The sequence below is a fragment of the Trachurus trachurus genome (genome assembly GCF_905171665.1).
Source record: "Trachurus trachurus genome assembly, chromosome: 6".
Taxonomy (NCBI): Eukaryota; Metazoa; Chordata; class Actinopteri; order Carangiformes; family Carangidae; genus Trachurus; species Trachurus trachurus.
This window is the reverse complement of record NC_139897.1, coordinates 9258622-9279201: the sequence shown is the minus strand read 5'-3', so window position 1 is coordinate 9279201 and position 20580 is coordinate 9258622. Positions and strand designations below refer to the sequence as shown.

General features: G+C 41.1%; 1 protein-coding gene across 1 annotated transcript in view; it reads right to left on the bottom strand.

Annotated features, from left to right (window-relative positions):
- The window catches only part of kcnq1.2 (potassium voltage-gated channel, KQT-like subfamily, member 1.2), a gene marked incomplete at its 5' end in the record, with an annotated part of 165027 nt that overhangs the window by 130204 nt on the left and 14243 nt on the right, over positions 1 to 20580 (bottom strand). Inside the window, 12 exons of the mRNA XM_083974225.1 lie at positions 763 to 880; positions 1209 to 1262; positions 2929 to 2955; positions 6262 to 6427; positions 9328 to 9465; positions 10256 to 10351; positions 10572 to 10682; positions 13198 to 13338; positions 14668 to 14764; positions 14863 to 14941; positions 15137 to 15263; positions 20360 to 20450. Coding sequence (XP_083830351.1) covers positions 763 to 880; positions 1209 to 1262; positions 2929 to 2955; positions 6262 to 6427; positions 9328 to 9465; positions 10256 to 10351; positions 10572 to 10682; positions 13198 to 13338; positions 14668 to 14764; positions 14863 to 14941; positions 15137 to 15263; positions 20360 to 20450 — 1245 coding nt within the window. The remainder of the gene's footprint in view (positions 1 to 762; positions 881 to 1208; positions 1263 to 2928; positions 2956 to 6261; positions 6428 to 9327; positions 9466 to 10255; positions 10352 to 10571; positions 10683 to 13197; positions 13339 to 14667; positions 14765 to 14862; positions 14942 to 15136; positions 15264 to 20359; positions 20451 to 20580) is intronic.

Genomic DNA, 20580 nt, shown 5'->3' with positions numbered 1-20580 from the left:
CTGCCAGGGCAAAGGCTCTTATATCTCTGCATTTCCTCGCATCCGGGTCATTCCAGCAAACTGTGGCAGTTTTTCAGGTGTGTTAAAAGTCCTTTAAACAAAATTTTACCAGGAGCACACAATTTAGCGGCCCTTATCTGAGATCTTAGTAGATCAGGCCCCATGTGTACTGGTCTGTTGATGCAGGTGAAAAGACAGGAGGAATCAATAGAGAAGTGGAGGGTTCACATTGTTGTTGTGTTCCTCATTAACGTGTTTTCCCAAAGAAAGCAAAGTACTTCAGAATTACACTTTGGTTTACATTAATGCAACTCATTTATATGAGTGGATCAATGGGAGGAACAAACGTCATCGAAACGCATTTACAATTCACACAGCACCCAACGGTGGAGAATGTTCAACCTTAAGAGGGCATGCAGCGACAAGCTCTCAGTACCTTTACATGTCCTACAACCTATTGAGAGGGATTTCTTTGACATTTCCCTCAAGACTAAAGGGATAATCCTCTTTATAACTCTCTGTACCTGATATGGCCTTGGTCCTTGAGAGTCTCTTTAACCCTCAAGAGAGTTCAACAAAACAACTTCATTTAGACAGCAGCTAGAGGGGCTCTGTGGTCTCACAAAAGGCCTTTAGGTACGATGACGAGTGGGGAAATCAGTATAATATGGATCAGAGAATGGAGGTCAGTGCGGGGTGATGGATGGGAGGGAGATAGGGGGGCTCCAGAGAAGAGCGAAGGGAAAACGTTGTGGGACTTACTGAGTTTTGCGAGTCACCACTGGCAGGGGAATGTCTTCACTCATGAAGTCCAGCTCGTCGGTTAAGCTGTTGGCACGGGAGATGTCGACGGACGTGCTGTTGTTATGATTCTTCCTTACTGCAAAGCACAAAAATAACATGTATTATTTTACTACACTCATACTGAGCTTGTGAACTGTACACAGGTTAGAATCTGCTTAATCTATTCTGAGGAAATGTTTTTCAATTAATTCAGAACAAAGACACTGCAGGTGTTAACTGTCCCAAATTCTATTTTTTACATCCTCTCACAGGTCTCTGTGCCAATCAAAAGAGAGACTCATTTTATACTACCGTATATAGGACATTAAGGTAACTATGAATGACATAATTTGCGAAATAAGCTGCTGTAATAGTGAGTGTGAGTAACACAAAACACACACAGAAACACAAAGAAACAAAGATACCTGGAGAGCTAGGGCAGCTCAGAGCGAAAGACGACCAAGAATGATAATGAGGGCCTGATGCCATGCAAAATGATTAGAATAGGAGAAAAGAAAGACAGGAGAAAGAAAAAAGAAGGAAAACAAGTTGAAATACACACCATTTATATCAATGGGTTTCTTCATTGGGAGTTAACATGTATGCTTTCAAAAAATATCTCTCTATATATCAGGGAACTTTCTATTTGACAATTTCCACAAGGAGTCAACATGTGCAGAAGCAGAAAGGGCAGTGCTCTGGTGTAGCAGTGCAGCTGGATGGCTGCTGGCACAGCTAAAAACAACAGCAAAGAACAACATGTGTAGCAGGGTCTTGACCTGCAGTCAGACTGTCAGCGAAGTTTGACAAGTCTCTCCTCCAAACCACCAGGCCTCCATTGTAAAAAAGAATGGAGAGGCAAATCTGTGTCCGAGAACAGAATGACCATTCCAATTCAAGTAAAAGCCATTCAGTCGCTCTTGTATTCCATCATCGAGTTTGTTTAACATTGTCCAATCCGGAAGCGTAGACGGCAATAGAGAGAAACAGGGCCGTCGAGAGGGAGAGAAAGTGGGAGAAAGAGAAAGAAGGGGTGGGGAGGGGGGGTAACTAAAGCTAACCAGAGCCACCTTTAGCCCCAACTTCAGCTCACTGAAGGAGACGTGAACCCGCTTATCAGCTACACAAACAGGATAAGGGTTTATTAACATTATGTAGTTTATCTAGCCCATCAGTGCAAACGTGTTTGGTTGAGAGAGAACAAGCCAAGTTCAGGGGAGAGAGAAAGAACGAAAATAATTACAGTAAAAAAAAAAGTCAATGAGGTAGAGATATGGAAGGAGAGGGAGAGAGAGAGAGAGAGAGAGAGAGAGAGAGAGAGAGAGAGAGAGCACCATTGAGAGATTCTCACAGACAGGGAGGTAGGTGGGGCCAGACAGATAAGTGGAGCGATAAGCCGGACATTGACTAAATCAAACAATGACCAGTTTATTTCTGACCACTGGTGCTCCACAATGGGCGCTTATCAACTCCACAACCCCCTCCCTCTCTCCGGTGTCCCTGTCTAGGTCCCCATGGTCCCCTAGGCCCCTGCCCATTCCTAGCCAGGCCAGCCCTGTTCCTCACCCGTGGTGTTGGCAGGGCACCCAGTAAAGAAAACAGGCCAGGTCAACCCAGGACCAGTGTCTGAATTCTCTGTACTTGGCTCTGGTTTGGTCCAGTTGGGGACAAAGGCCCAGCCAGCCAGTGAGTCTAATTAAAATACTGTCTGGGCCACATTAAAAAGGCAGGCTAGCTAATGATTAACACAGAGGAGTTTTTAATGGGAGAAAAAGAAGTACTTAAACAGTGGAAGAGGCTCCTGGTTAGACAGTGCAATAGTTACACACACACACACACACACACACACACACACACACACACACACACACACACACACACACACACACACACACCATGTAATCAGTCTTTGTGCGTGTCGTTTTGACAAAGAAAAACGACTATATAAAACCAGTCTTCATTGTTATCTTCTTGTCACTTGCATTTTGGTCCAGTTTATGTCTTGAAACACAAGATTATGGAATGGAAACTTGAAGGAGCTGCCATGAGAACAGAGTGCACTAAAATATTTGTCAACGGAAAACCTAATCTCCAGAGTCCCATTCAGTGTATCTCAGCTGTGATGGTGGTGTTAGAAAGACTCACCTGTCTGTCTGAACAGCTGAGTGATGCCTGTGAAGAAAGCCAGAGAATATTATTAATATGGGTCTGCAGCATAGCTGGAGCTCACAACAATTTGTCCCAAGATCTTATCAAACTTATAACTAATGTAATCAACCATCTCTAGAAGCTTTCCTTCACACAACCGTTTCATTGTATTTCATTTCATTCATATTCTTTGAATACAACAGTGTGTCACAGTTCATTCCTGCATTCATTCACTCTCTGCCCACTTTTGCCATTTTACTGACTCTCTTGACATTTCAGACCCTGACGCTCCCCCTGCCCGCCACTAACCCTCCCTCTGACACAATCAAACCGCAGAACAATGTTTGCTGACTCAGAATCCCCATACAGCAAAATGTGGTTTATAAAACACCAAACCTAATGCATGATGTGCATACGTGACTCTTTCAAAGGCTGGGTGACCTGTCTCAAAGGCAATTGCTTAGCTTTTTAAAATAATATCTTTGCAACTGCCAAAATGAAGTAGTGATACCTAAAACTATAAATAAAAAAGCAGGAGGCCCAGTGTGGACGGATGACTTCATTGTTTCATGCCTGTTTTATGGATGGATCTGAATCAAAGTTCATACAGTCCCACACTGTTTTCTGTTATCATTAGTGACAGGAGGCTGCAGACTCTGCCTTCTTTACACAGTTTTATACATTCACCATCTTGTCAGGTTTTATACTGTACATTCACCGTTTTGTCAGGTTTTCACTTGCATAGTCTCAACTTGCCTTACACTTAAGTAATTATATTAGAAAACAAAATTAAATTATTAGAACAACGACTTATCCATTGATGATTATGACGCATGTGAATATGTGAATGGATACTGGATAAAATGTGTTACCAACTGTTTCAGCTTTAATTGTTTTAATACATAATATATTGCTTTTAACTGTATGTTTAATGTTTATAATTTTTTACTATTCTGGGTTTTTTTTATTTTTTTTATTGTATATTTTTATGGAATTTTTTATGTTTCTAGTTCTTACTGTTAAATGTTTTGTCTTTATGTAAAGCACATTCAGTTGCCCCTTGGTATGAAATGTCCTATATAAATAAAGATGCCTTGCCTTTAAATTTGATAATAGATTTTTTTCCACACACACACACACTTTCCACAGAGCACATGTTCTCTCCTTTGGAGTTTCCTGCTTAATTGGGTGGATCTTAAACAACTTTTCCCCTCATAAGTGGTTGATCCTCTTGTGATGGCCTGCCTTTATGTCAAGTTTATGTTACTCCAGCTCATTTTATGACTGCACGCTTTGACAGGAAAAACTCATTAAGTGCATTTATTAACCCGGAGTCTAGGTCAATTCATCTGGCAGGGCTGGCTTTTAACACAGGAAGTCAAACAATTGTTGCCTTCATCAATCAGCCATCAATGACATACTGCTTGTGCAGACCTGTATTTAAAGCAGAAACATTGTTTTTATTGTGGGTAACAATTAGGAATCACTATATGTTAAATTATAATTATCTGCACACAGATTTATTTAAAATAAACACATTGAGTCTGGTCGAGCTACAGTATTCTCACACTCATGACAAAAGCACTACACTGGGTTTTGGCAGAATTACAACAATATTGGTGAATGGCAAGTGGTATAAAAACAATTTCACACTTGTAACCTTGAAAAGTCATTTTTCTTCCATCTAAGCCCAATGTGAGTGTCTGTGGCCTGCGAAGAGGACAAGTGAAGCAGTAAAGAGCTTGTTACCATGACCTCTAATCACCACTGAGACTGTAATGGCTTCCATCTGGCCTGCAAGAGACACCTGGCAGCCATCTTGGCTCTAAGAGGATCAGGACAGGGCCTCTGTTTACTGTGTGAGAATGAGAAACCCTCACATAACAACTCCACCAATAGTGTGTAATGGTCTGCACTGTTTGTATGAACTGAGAGGACCGATCTGCAATCTTTTACAAGAGATTAGCTCTAAAAACAACAGTCAAATAGATGGATGTCTGTTCTGTAATTAAACTACTTCAGATTAGTGCAACAATGACAATGTGATAATGACAAAACTTTAAACATGACTACAGCCATGCCAGCAGCTCTGTGAGTGACACAGAGATATGCTATTGTCTGTGAGAGCATTTACAAAATAAACATGCTGATGTTTACTATGTAGATTTAATGTGCAAACCATTTTGATTCGGGTAGTATTAAGTAAGCTAACATTTACTAAACATAACATTTACTGAATTTAGACAGCAATAAACACGTATTATTGGACTGACTAGCCTTTTTTTTCCAAATATACAGCATGCTTTTTGCCCATTCAGTATACTGACGTAATCATCACCCTCTGTCATCACCAGCTTTTCTCACACATGTAATTTGTCTTTGCAGCACTTACCCACTATGAACATCCCCACTATGAACATCAATTGTGATTTCTTGTCAGCTTGTGCCATGTGGCTGCAGTTGCAGCAATAAGCACCCATACCTCAAGTGTAAATGCATTTGAATAGCCCTTCATCTTCAGCTGTCAGACCAATCTTAGTGGCACTCGGTGAGATCTTGGCTTTACAGCCTTTGTGGTGACTCTACTTTCCTAAAAGTGTAAGAATACGTGTATCGTCTGTATTATTTTCACAGACGTACAAAATCAGAATGACAAACAGAAATCGTATCTGACAGCTAATATTTCTAAAGAAAGTGCCATAACAAATGTCATTCCCATGGAGTTGTTTTGGCCACTTGAATTCCCTGAATGCAAAAAACACACCAAACGTTTACTGAAATAATGGATTTCCAAGGCCTTTAAGGCAGCATGACATCACTTCACATCCCTCAACACACATTATATCACCAAACAAAACTGTATTAAGAAGAAGAGAGAAAGGTTGGTTTCATTACTGCAGTAACTCAGTTCGTTGAGTGTGCTCCACATGACACTGGCTCCGTTGCCAGCTGGCTTGAAACTGTATTAAAAATGGCAAAGATATCGATGCAACAATATCCAATGCAATTGAAAAGAGAAACGCCTTCCTCCAAAACACCTTCATAGAACATGGCGTTCTGAGGTGTCAGGTTCTGAATAAAACCTCTGTTATGAAGACATCCAAAATGAAGTCAGTTGGATTCAGCAGTAATAAAACAGGGCTTAGATCTTTCATGTGTAATCTTGGCTGGTTGACTCGTCTGAGAGACGCTGGAAGAAAAACCTGTTAGACTTAGTGGACGTCAGAGTGAACATATAAAATATGTGTGAGTGAACATCTACAGTATCAACCTGTTACTGTCGCTGCACATTATGGTAACATGAGCAGTTCAGTCTTTTCACTGCATTACCTTCAACACTCCCCCTCGGCTCCTCCAGGAAGAACGAGGCATCTTTCTTCTCCGTAGAATCGTCAATGTGGTCATAGGTGATCTGGGGGATTGACACAGCCCTTTCTGAGGCCACACCCATGGAGCCATTACCTCTGGACTTCAGCCTCCTCTTGGTCCCCCTTTTCTGGCAGACACAGGAAACATCAGCCCCGTTAACACAATTAAAAGTTATTTTAATCAGCAGAGTCATGCTGATCTTCCATCATCATCCATTGTGTAAATAGGTAGAAATAAAACAGAGGTCCATCAAAACCATCACTTGGGGCAGAGCCTCACTTCTAATCTGAAGTTGGCAAATGCAGCATTTTTATTTTAGTGTCACCCCATCCCACCTACTTTTCGTTGGCTGGAAACAGAACACTCAAACTTGACGAAGCAAATGGAAATAAAAGATCAGTAAAAAAAAAAGAAAGAAAGAAAGAAAGAAAGAAAAAAGTGGTGTGAGAGGTGTGACCCTCCACTCATTCTCATACTCATTGTGCATTCACAAAAAGTTTTTCTCTATGAAGATGGACATATACAGTATATACTGTACTGTATCTACCTACTCTGTATTACAGACTATTTGTCACTGCAACATACAGCTATACAGAAACAATTGTCTCATTCTCTGCCAGGAGAATAAGGAGGGCCAGGAGTTTGGTCCCATAGATTAAACCATTCCAACTGAAGTTTCAGCTCTTGCATTACTCTAAAGGTGAGATCCACCTGCACAATCTTCTTGTTACCAAAAATGCTGGTTACTTGTGTTTTCCTGTGTGCAGATCTGCGACTGGTTCACTTCCAAAACTGTATGTTAGACGTAGTGTTTACAACTAGTTTTCCTGTAAATCAAATATATTCCATTTCCATTTACCAACTCAGTTTGCATCTGTGAACTGAACACTACAGGACACTGTAATACTATAGCTCAGTATACATTTTGTGTGATAGCCTGGTAGCAGCACAGTACATCTGAATACAGTTCCGGTGTTCAAAGTTGTTCAGGAAACATTATTTTTGGAACAATGAATCAACTAATTTAGTGATTTCACACTAGTGTTAAAAACCCAAACCCTGCCAAAGCACTGACATACCAAGACACATCATTTCTTTTATTACCTGACTCGTTCATACCGTAGTTATACGCCATAATCTTCCCAAAATCTGTGCTCTCACACTGCTGACATAAGCGGTAGCTGTTTATCTCATTTTAACACATAGGTTTTCACAGCCATGTGTTATGTGTCAGTGAGTTTCTGGAGCTCAGCGGTCCCCCAGTCCAATCCTTAGACCGACTAATCCACACCAACGTCATGGACGTGGCCTTTGTAGAAACTCAATTATCTGGACTCAGTGGGTCAGACTTTGGCATTGACAAGTGGCCAGCAGTTCAATCCAAATACGCAAAGTTTGAATGACTCATTAGGAAAGAGAGTGAGAGAGGAGGGGTGGTGACTCAAAGAGAGAAAAGAGAGAAAGATGGAGAGAGAGGTAGAAACTGTAACTTACGCTGATTTTAAGAGAAAGGAAAAAGAAAAACAGACAGAGTGGTGGAGTTAGACAGAACAAGATGTAGGAGAATGAGTGATGTGAATTGGAGCAAGGCAGAGGGAAATACTCAGAATGAGAGGAAACAGAAAAAGCAAGAAAGAAAGAGAGGGTAAAATAAAGTCTGCTAGACAGAGAAGAAACAGGAGTGAGCGAGAGACAGAGAGAGAGAGAGAGAGAGAGAGAGGGAGAGGGTGTTGAAAGACAGCGAAAAGGGAGAGAGGAAAGTCAGAGGAGAAAGTCACATGCTGAAACAGAAAAGAGCGGAAGCAGCCTTCATTCTCCCCAATATATGTGGGTTCAATGCTACACAAAGATTTTTTTGTTGTTGTTCTACTAGACAAAGGTTTACTCCCATGAGAAAGGCGGCGGTGACATCATCTCAACTGACTGAGTCTTTGTGCGGCGGAGACAAAGGCCTCGAGTCATCCTGGTGGAGTCAGGCCTTCGAGGGGAGGGTGGGAGGTGGGGGGGTGCTGTGTGTGCACGAGTTTTGTGTGTTTTGTTTTGTGTTGTGTGTCCTTCAGCTTGTGTGTATGTTTGTGGGAACTAAACTTGCCCTTTTATGCTGTATAGCCCAGACGCAACATAGCTAATATTGTTGTGAAAGGTGAACTGCACAAGGAGACAATACGATGTGGGCCAGACGGATGCAAAACTGCCCTCTGCCCTGCAGTATGGCAGCCTGATGGCTTCTTCTGACAACACTCTTTTGAAGGGTTCATGATGTTCCACAGGTCAGGTTCAAAAGACTTGGTCAAATGTCGACTGCAAAACTTAAATGCTTTTGTATGCATTATGAGAAATGTGTGTGTTTTGATAGATCAGAGGATGAACAAATAATGGTCACATGCCCAAAGTTTAAAGACTAACTTTTTCAAGGTGGGGTTTCACCTTAACAATAAGATCAAAATGGAGACACCATACACAGTGGAGGAGAGAGACAAGGATTTAAACAAAGGGTGTCACCAGGTTAGCATCAAAGACAAACTTAATATTGATTTTCAGGGGAACTGGAGTGGCCTCAGCAGAGGCCAAACAATGGTGTCTTTTGTTCTTAAGTCTAGATTTATCTATTTATTGCCTTTAATCCTTATGCAGGACAGCTGTTTGGTTTTATTACCTGTTGTGTGAAACGATGGCGTCAGCATTATAAAAGTCATACAGCTCTACAGCTGTCTCACTGCTATGTCACATCTGCTATTGTTATTGTTATCTTGCGATTTCAAGTGAACGTGAAAAAAAATCCTGGAACCATCTCTGTATTAGCTTTGCATGAAAACTGAATGCGTTTGTCCCTGGATCCTGCCCCATCCCTATAGCAAGTTTGGCGCAAAACACTGAGTATTTTTGTGTAATCTGACAAGTAAACAAACAGACACAGGTGACAAAACAAACCCCTTGATTGAGGTAATGATTGAGAAGAGTAAAACAATTGCAGCTGCAAATTTTACTAATCATCGGCTGAGACTTGAAGTTATATTGAATAATTACCGATATGTTGAGTTTCCTGACATAAGGACTGGAGTTGTCAGATTCCACTGTGGTGACAGCCTCTGGAGTCAGCACGTACATTTTCCACGTCGCAGCACAGCCACCTGGCTTCTCTGCAGCATAGCACCTCCACAGCGTCTGAGGAGGACAGGTTAACACAAAGAAATGGTTCATCACACTAATCAAAATCAGCCACGAATGCAGGCAAATTTGCAGTTTGCTTTGACAAGTGCTGATGGAGTTTTGGTTTAAATTTGTTCTATTTCTGTGGAATACAAATTGTGTTCAATTAAAGAAAATTTTAGATAAAATCATTATTCATCATCAAGTTGAATTAAGTTTGATCCTGATATACAGTACTTCTTTCTTTATAGACAGTTAGGCATTCAGGTGTTACAGGTGTCTAGACTGCATGCACTTGTGTCTCAGTGTGTCCAGAGTAACTGTTATCCGTGTATTGGTTAGCTTTGGCACAAAATAGTTGCTTGGTCATCCACCATTTTACTCTTGGCAAGTGGTGTGCAGCTCACCTTTTCCACGGCTCGGTGGGAATTTCCAGACAACAAACACTATTACTTTTTTCTCTGTTCAGTGTCCAATGTTTTCTGAGATTTGCACTGGCAAGATCTGCAAAGTCTAAGTTTACACCTTTTCAAATAATAAGAATCAGATTGAGAAGATTTTGTAGCCATGTTCAGGGGCCAGTACAAACGATGGTGGAGAGAGCATGTGTCTATTAAATTACTGCTGGACAGTGTCAGACCGGGTACCTAATGTATATTCACATTCAACAATATTTGGCTGCATCTTCTGAATTTGATTTTAATATACAGTTTTGGAATATGATAGTGAACTCAGAAGTGTTTCTATTTTTCATCAGAATTATGCCCTAACAGTCAAGAAGCGTCCATCCAATGCTAACATTTACCTGAATGAGGGAGGCTGCAGCAGGGATCTGTCTGTTGAAATGCTTCTGTCTCTGCTTCTGTTGGACCTTGAGGGCAAACCCTGAGCCCAGGATACCCTGATTGGGGAAAATTAGGTTGTTTCATATCCATTTACACTTCTATAAAATGTATGAATATCACATTACAGGTATAAATTCACATGTTTTATCATATCATTACTAAAAAGGACAGCGACAGAAAAGTCTAAATTAAAATGAAAAACAATGGTGATAAATATTAAAAGTTTTTCTTTACTGCTCACGAATTTCATATAATTTGGATTAAAATTGTATTTACAGCAGGCAGAGCGAAGAAGGAGATGGCGAAGACACTGAAGCAGGAGGCGATGGCCTTGCCTATCCACGTTTGAGGGATTTTGTCTCCATAACCAATGGTGGTGACGGTCACCTAGAGACAGACAGGGAATGAGGATCTGATAACAAATATCAAGATTAACAGGGACAAATTGTAAAAACTCAAACATGCAAATCTCCACACATTTCAGGGCCCTATATTGACGCAAGGAAGGCCAGGAAACATCAGAGAGTAGAAAAACTAATAAAGCTACACTACTGTATGGAAACCACGGTGAGTTCATTCTCATTTCCCAAAAAAGGTCTGACTATAAAAACAAAGTCTGTCAGAAGAGTCAGCAATTTAAAAATACCTGACAAGAGCATTTGTATAAAAAATACGGTATAATTTATTTTATTTTTATTTTTATCCCTGTCTAGCTTCCACTGTATTACACCCTAAGTTGTATAATGTATCTGTCACATTTACCCAGAACTGAGTTGTTTGGGTTTTTGCATTACTATTCCCAGCTTGTTGTTGTTGTTGTTGTTGTTGTTGTAATTGTTGTGTGGTTTTGCTGTTTAGTCCGGTCCTGTCTTTTGTATGTTTGTTTATGAAGAAAATTAATAAACACATTTCTTTTAATTCTGTGGCTACTGAATTCATCTTTCCCCATACAAATGTGAAATAAACATGAATAATTAGACCTCCAATGCAGCATTGTCTCTTGCTTCAATAAAAAATGTACAATTAAATCAAACTTGAGTGAGAGGGATAAAAATCCCCTTTCATTGTTGTACAAATGTCAGTCAGTGCAGAGCTCTTAGCAGAGCAGTCAATAACAGGAGTTAGACAATAAAGGAAAAGTTCATCAGCCTTTCTGGCCTTGCTTCACAACTGTCAGCGATGGCCTGAGCATTTCAGGCTTTTGCTCCTCAAAGGGAATAAGATTCCCACCCACTAATCCTCAGTGAGTGTAGGAATTTGCCAGGGTGAGGGGGGGGGGGGGGACAAATACCTCTTGCATTTGCATGTACACCCACTCTGAAAGCCGAGCCAATTCTGACACATTCAGAACACACTTGGCTTACCGTGGGTGTCTATGGGGTATCACCTCGTGAGCCACTGCTGTGCACTAACACAAAGCGGCTGATGTAAGGTGAGATACTTAAAAGGGCTTTGGGAAGTTAAAAAAGAAGGAGCAGGGGCGGGGAGGGTGGTGGTGGCTGGGGCAGCGGTGGGGGATTTAATCCCTCATCCACAAATCCGATGACTAAACAATGTCCTCCTGACCGTCAGAGTGGAATGGTCTCCTCAAAAACACCCCTCATTCAGAGTGTAGGGTGTGTGGCGAAAACCTCTTCATATCTACACAAAGGTCACACACCTGATTGCTGTGCTGAGTTGTGTACATATACAGTGCATGTGATTCAAACTGTACATGAGTGCCATCCACAAAATTACAAGCCTGGCGATATCATCTTCCCTCATTTTCCCCCACCACACTGTGTCCCTTTTGAATTCAGAAAAGTTATTAATATAATTGCCATTACCTATCCATCAGCAATTGGCAAAAGATGAAGAGAAGCAGGGAAATGGAGAGAGAAAGAGAGTAAGAGACAGAGAGAGAAAGAGAGAGAAGGATATGAATCATGGCATTGGCTTGTCCTCCAGCTGTGCCCTGCACCTGCACATCCGAATGTGGAAACCATGCCAGGAGAAGGAATACATGCTGGGAGAGCTTAGTGTTGTCTAATCAGCACAATCTCATTTCAATACGCACACACACACACACACACTTACAAACCTGAGCAAATTGTGAGCTTTTGTACGATAATACGATCCTCAAGCTTACAGTCTCCAAAAAAACAAAAAAGGTGCCAATACCCAACTGTGATTGTGTCTTTCACAACATTGTGAACGGAGCAACACAAACAACAGCCTTTCTGCATCTCTCCATAGAGGAGAGAGGAGCGCTGTGCCCGCTCTAACCTCCGTTACATAAAGGTAGTAATCCTACAATTAAAGTTTTAATTAAGGGAACTGACACTTTATATAGGTGCTTTAAAAGTTCTTTGAGCCAAAGAGCCCAGAGGTGAATGGTTTATTACCGTTTCTTTGTGGCACTCTGATCCCCTGCACAAGGCTGCCATAGGTTTCTCATTACTCTGCGGCTTCAATTCAAATGTTTAATTAACTGCTCCGGAAACCTGAGCCTCTGCACAGAGAGCAATAGGCAAAACCAGCTCCACTCACCACACCTGCCTCTGTGTTAAGTGTTGCACCAACACATGCATGCTACATGAAGAACTAATGGAGAGAATAAAAAAAAAACACAAGGGGGTTCATAATTGGTCTAACGAGAGTGGCCATCTCCATTTTCTCCAGTCAAGGCTCCACTTGAGAGTGCATTGTACAAATGATTTGTTCCAGCTCTTCACACAGAAGAATTTTTTTTCATATGCATGTGGTTAGGCCTTTCAAGTGTATAAACTATACTGAGAAAATCCAAGTAGCATTCAGGGATCCCAGTATTATGTGCTGCAAAAGGTAACTTCAGAAGATGTAATCCCACAAATATTTGGAAATGCCTACAAATTCCCATTAAAGCATTTCTTCGCTTCCTTACCACTCCCCACCACAGTGCATCAGCGTAGCTTGAGAAGCCTGTCTTGCCCTCCTCATCCACAGCATCCTTCTCCGCCAAATACACAAAGTAGGAGGAAAAGATCAGGCCCAGGAACCCAATGTACAGCGTAGTGATCAGCTCCTGAAAAAAAAGGTGTGAGAGATTATATATGCATGAAGGATATACCAAGACCAAGGTTGTGTAAAAGAAATTGTACTATTTTACCATTTGCTATTAGCTGCAAAAATAAATAAATAGTATTAAAGTAATGCTTTTAAAGGGCAAGAATCATCATACAAAATGTATCCTGACGATCTGTCCTCATCTATTTTCTAGGCGTTACAGAGCCAGGTTGCTGACAGCGCACATCAGCATCACTTCAAAACAACGCAGAAGTTTCAAATGACATGCTGCGTGCTGCCCCTAACTGATGCCAAACTTCCTCCTACTGTATATAACAAGAGCTGTCAGATTGGTTTATCCCTGTCTGGGTCTTTGCCATGTCTGTGTGTGCTAAGGAGACCAGCTTGTAGCGTCACTATGCCAGAGGCACAGAGTGTTTTCGCACATGTTATACTTCAACATAACTTAACCAGTCAGATGAGGTGAAAAAGTGACATTTATACATTTGATATTTCTTTGAAAGTGTCATTGCAGAGAGGGATCACAGTTTTTGGGGCCATGTTAGAGGCTGAAACCCATGTGGACCGTAGTTTTATGAAAATAAATCTATTTCCACTAAACAGAGGAGATAATTTGATGAAGTGGTCATCTGACAAAAGGGGATGGTAACGAATCACATTAGGCTCATCCTCGATTCATCTCTACATTTATTTTCTTGACCTTTGCACACAATCCTCAGTAATCAGTCCTGTTCTTTGTGCATCAAAGAGAGATGAATGTCAGGTTTGACTACAACCAAAGAACACTGTCTACTTCAGGGATTAAGGAAAGAACATTACATCCTCTGCCTTCATTGTGTATCAGCCTGAGAAAGTACTAAAGTGAGTGTACCAGGATACAATGAAAAAAGAAAAAAAATAGAGGCAACGTTGACTACTCTCTTCTCCTTATATAGCCTGGTCTGCTGCAGCATATTTGTGCACATGTGTGCATTTATGTCCGACTGTGCATGCTGGATTTGTCGTAATAAGCTGTGACTAGGGTATGGATTACAGCTGCTGCCTGGTGTATGAGCAGCGTATGGGGGGAAGCTGCTGCTAAATGACACAACACAAGAATAAACGCATTTCCTTTTCACTCTGCTTATGAGATATGTGATTATATTAGTGGCTATGGCTCAAAGCCTCGCTTCTGACACCTACCAGCTACCACCCTACTGTTACTAGAGCTACCAAGAGAAGATGTGCAACTACATTGATATGACTTTTGTTTTTAGAAATACAACCATATTAGGATATCAGAATTTCAAATGCAACACTGGTAAAATATAGGGACCTTTAAACCCACCTGTCGATGAATGAAAACTACAGATCCCAGAAGCCTCCATGTTCCCCCCTGTCGATCCACGTGCAGCATGCGCAAGATCTGTAGGAAGCGGATGCCCCTGCAAGACAAAACAACACCTCATCTGTTTTATGATCTTCTACAGAATAAAATAGCTCTGAGTAAATTATGAATTAAAGAGCAAAATAATATCTGTACCTGATGGCAGACGTGGCAAACACTTGGCCATTGGACCCTACACCCAGCACAATGATTGAGGCAATGACCACAATCAAATCTGTGAGGGGAAAAGAGACAGACACACATAAAAAAAATTGAAAATTGAAAACTGTCATAAACTCATGGATGGAATTGGTATAGGTTGTGTTAAAATAAAGCTTTACATGGTTTGAATGATTTAAGCTGTTGATCTACAAGAACAGTTCATTCATCCATTGCATTAAATGGGAACAAAGCAAAATCCCAGGTGCACCTATGATTGATATGGGCTTCCTGATAAAGCGGAGACGTCCTTTGATGCCTGCATATTTGCTGCGACAGCCTGCCGACCACAGCCGGACCATGTATTCTGTGCCAAAGAACAGCACCAGTACAATCTCCTGTGGAGCACAATGCAAACACAGAGCAAGGGGTTACATTAAACCATTGGTACAGAGACAGTAATTGTGAAACACATACAGGACAAGAGGATGTGGAAGTAGATAAGGTATCATTTAAAAGCGGTGATAACGCACTGCCACGCATTAACACGAGTCTAAAAGCATTAAGACCATTATAATCAATCATCATGGTTCACGATGTGATATGAGTGGGCAATGACAGGTGTGTGACATAGAGAAAAAGACACACCGAGGCGGTCTAGGAGGACACAGACCACCAAACCACCCAGGAGAAAAGATGAAGGCTGATAACATGGCTGGTGACAGCTCTCATTGAGACAGGGTCAATGGCTAAGTGATTGAAAGCACAGGATAAAATGCCATCACACTGATAAGAATAATAAATAAGCATCTGATGTGGAAAGCTCCTGTGGAAAATGTAAACAGAATGTAAAAATGTAAACCTTTCTATCTCACCTGAAGATAGATAAAGATGCTTGTAATGAAAACCTGACAAATAATGGTTTGATTGGAGCGATAATCATTCACCTAAATATCTGTTCAGGTTGGTGATTTTTAATTATGTTCCACTGTGTGCCATTGTGCATTTGTTTCTCTAGAATGTGCAACTATGAACTAATTAAGTCTGTCCAATGGAGATCACTTTCCTGGCCACTGTGTATCTGTGATATTTAGCCACCATACTGTCTGTTCAATCTGAGGCCATGTGGGTGGCCATCTCGTTGACTGCTCACACTGGCTGATCCCTGACCACCCCGTGTATGAAACGCAATACCACGAGCCCTGCTGCAATAACACGGCACCACACAGCCCAAAAACAATGACCTGTCAATCACACCAGACCCTATCCTAGTACACAGTCAGTCTAGTACAAAAATTGCACTGACTTGTAAAATTAATGACACTTTTGCAAAATTAGAGTGGGAATGATTTTTAATTTGAAAGCTAACATGGCCCTCATTATGTTCATCACAGTGAGAGACAGAGAGATCCGTTTTCTGCTTTCAATATTTGTATTTTGCTTATATTCGTTCATTAACTGTCTTTTTTGCACTTAAGTTGTCAGAACTGTTATTCCTATTCTATTCTATTCTATTCTTTTTATTCATTGTCACTGAGTTTGAGACAAACACCGAGCGATAAAAAGAGACAGAGAGGTTCAGTAAATCTATGAAATAACCTGATGCTCAGGCTGAAAGACCATGTGATTTTAACTCTTGGAAGATGGAACCGGGCTACCTGCTCTATCTCTTCCATTTCTAAATCTGTTTAACACTTAAAAAATTGTGGACAACACAGGGTTATATCTGCACAGATATCTGAACAGTCCAGATGAAACTGAAGCAGTCAGTGGCCAACAAGGTGGGAACTTCCACTCTATTTACAAAAGCTCTGGTTACCTTATCATGGGGGGTAATAATGTCCATTGTATATATGTTTTTAGGGGAAAAAAAACAATAAGCTTTCACTAACACTGCCACACCGTGAGACCAAAACATCAGCACCAGCACAAAGTGTCTACAGAATCCCAGTTCATTAAGCTTAGTAATTAGGACATCTGGGTTACATTTGAAAGTCAAAGGTACACGTGAATTTGGGGCATTTGAAAGGATTACTCTTAATAATTCTATAAAATGGGTCACCCAGATGTTGGGGTATTTTTGTGTATCAGACACTGGCAACTACATGTTTGCTGAAAACAGCTGCCTGTTCACGCGGCGGTAATCTCATCAAGCCAGACGCGGATGAAGCTCATTTGAGGAGCTGCTTGGGAATTACGGTATCAGATGAAAATGTGATTAGATTGCTTCATCCGTGTGTCCCACTACAAAGGAGGTGCACGTACGCGCATAGAGACACAAATAGTCGCTCATAATTACATCTATATTGACCTAAGCTTTGCAAAGCTTTTGCAATTCATGGATGGGACACAATCCAAAGTAATAGACTTGTTATTTAAGTTGGATCCCAGACTATTAAGTCAATCCCATTTCAATTGCATACGCTTCAGAGGAAAGTCATTTCAGATCTCAGAATTAAAGATATTACAAAGTGTGTTTTTTCCTCTAGTATGTAAGATTCACTCATGAATTCTTGATAATCACAAGGTAAAACCTACTCTCAGCAGCCAACTTACTTCTCCTTCCACAGTAAGGTTTTTACATTAGTATGGAGACCAAAGTGCTGGAGGCCGAGTTCAGTTTTTAACTTACACTGTTATAAGCAGCATCTTTATAGACTCCTCACATGCCCTCCATGCAGAAGAATCTGTTAATTTATGATTTAGTAGAATTATGTTTTTCCATGATCAACTTACTTTTAACCAAGGTCAGCATAAACGAGCTAGCTATGAGTTAATGAGTGCTAATGCAGCATTGTAAGTCACTGTGAAATGACTGCTGGGATAACTTGTGTCTTCTACTGTTCTTAATTTTACTCTTGCACTGTGAACATGTTTGTTAAATTATTTACCGTACTGTACTTCCTGGAAAATTAATGTTGATCTTTGATCTGCTGATACATTGGTTCTTCCTGACCTGATGCACGATGGAGGTAACTTATTTCACCGTCTCTACGTCTACTTGTTTCACAATAACTTTGGTCAATCTCTAGGTTTCCGATTAGTCATCATTTTCTGATTTCCAATCACTGTCATCAAAATTGTCATCTTGTGCTGCTTTCACAACTTCACACATGCTTTCAGTGTAAACCACAGAGGGCAAACCACCATCACCTCCTCAACTTAACCAATCTGTGTCTGTGTGTGGTGTATGGGTGTGTGTAAGTGGGGTGGGGGGGGGGGGTGTTCTTACATTATTTATTTTCTCTCTCTGGTGGTAAGGACCAACAAAGTGTACAATTATCATTGAATTAAATATTTCATATCCTCCTAATCTACTGTGTTGCATCACCTTTCACAAACCCTTCACACCTCTGAGAAAACTAGTAGTTTTTAGTTATAATTTAAACTAAATTAAATTAGTTATAATCTTTCATTTCGGTAACAGAAATGCATAAACATGAAACAAAAATAATAAGGTTTCTTCTTGAGGCTTTAGCTTTACTGCAACGGTGGACAGCTGAGCCAAACCCAGCATAGGCCACAACAAAATGTAAAAAAAAAAAAAGGATAACTGATTCCATATTTAAAGATGTTATGTAAAACCATGTTAATTTATTATATGATTAGTTTATTAATGACTTCAGACTTAAAGGATCTGTCCCGCCTCTCTCCTGCTTCACTGAGGTGTGCTGTTGCAGCTTGTGTGCACCTACACACACAGTGAGGGCAGAGGGATAGCTGTGTGATATGTATCAAAATTCGAACAGTGAATTGATGAGCATGACCTGGGCAGAGGGAGACACGTGTGGGCCTGTACGCCTCCTGCCCCGCCTGGACAGCTTTACTCTGGCAGCTGCCCTGAAGGCCAAATCTCCTCAAGGCCTAATGCCCCCTCTGCCATCCAAAACAAGCAGCCTGCGAGTCACACATGTCAACTAACCCTGAACTTTCCAAGTATAGCTGCTAACTCCAGTATACGCCACCATGACACCACTCACACAGCTCCACCCCCTCACACACACACTCACCCTCACTCACTTACACATACAAGTTAATGGGGGAGTGGTGTCAGACGTTGGATCCCACTATACACACTGAAATAAACCATGTGAAAGAAAAAAAACTACATTTATGTGATTTTTTTGATGTCTTAAGGCTACGAGGCTGCTGGTTGCTGCTATCTTGAGCAATGAAGCAACAGAAAAAAGGTGTAGGGAGAGGAGAGAGCAGGGTAGAGGGTGGGGAGAGACCGAAAAGAAGAAAGTCAGGGAGAAGAGAAGAGAGAGATAATGACAGAGAGTATTTGGCTCTTCCTGCACATAAATAAATGAATAACTGTGATAATAGGTCTTCAAAGGGCACTGGCCAAAAGTTTACAGAACACAGTGTCCACTCTGTCCTCTGATTGCCCCCAGGACTCAGGAGGTGGTACGTGTGTGTGTGTGTTTGTGCTCTTGTGAGAGTGTGTGTGCCTGCCCGTGGCCGCGTGTGTGTCTGTGTGTGTGCAGCCTTTGTGTAAGTGTCTGTGTAAACTGTGCACGAGTATGCAGTAGCTACGTGTGTATTTATATTCACAGTGTGCTGGCAGGAGACAGATGATGCAAACTCTTTGTAGAGCTTCCAAAACGGCAGTCGTAATTTTCTCTACCTGTTGTAAGCCCTGGATTTATTGCATCACTTAGCAGCCTTAATGGCCTAATAAGCCACAAAAAAGTCCATTTAGCAGCAAGTATCAGCAAGTATATAGTCTGTGTGGAGCCAAATAGCTCTGCATAACCAGTGTTGACACAGTGGTGCTCCTGAACATACCCATGCTCATAATCTCTGTACACATATTAGTTGTTGTAAAGTGCTTTGGGTGCATGTAATACAAGCTGGCAGGTGTAGACCAACTCGCACTAACTTCGAGTGATTAATCTTTTTGAGCTTTGTAATATCTTTGAGCTGTGGTGTAAGATGGCGGGTTCAGATCCCTCCCAGCCCAAATCATCTGTCTCCATCGTGTGGATACAGGAGGGTACTGCAGCACAGTTCAGTCTGTTGTCTCAGGTGTCAGTCTCTGTCAGGACCTTTCTAGAAAATATCTGTTAAGGTATTAGGAAAACCTATTAAACTACAAACAAAAAGCAAATGTTCAATGTTTTACTATAGTTGACACATGCCTTGTTTCTCTTAGATTAGTGGTAATGCATCATCAAGAGAGCACCACTTGGGCTGCAATGAATAATCATTTTCAGTTTAGATTATTTACGGTAACTAAAAGTTAAAACCACACAATAAAGGTCTCAGAGCACAAGGCATCATCTATCAAAAAGGTTTGTTTAGGTCAAGCAAAGCAAAAAAGGAGCAAATTCTCACAATTGAGAAGCTGCAACTTTCTTTTTATTCATAAATCACTTGATGCTTCATCGCTTGGGAAAATAGTTGCAAATTTTCTGCCAGCTCATCTATTAGCATCATATCAGCAGAACTGTGGTTTGTTGATTATCAGCAGCACAACGAAGGTACTCACCATCCAGAAGAGAGTCCCGGTGGCAAAGTCTGCATATTGCTCTATGGTTGACAAGACACTGAAGATTAGACACACCAGGACCATGAGGAAGCTGTAGGGAGGGACACAGTGCACACAGTCAGTCATCTCCACTCACCATTTATCACTCACTGCTCCACTAATGAACAGTAACAAAGTAGCGATACTTCATTGTTGTAAGTTCTGTGTCAGTATCTTTCGGT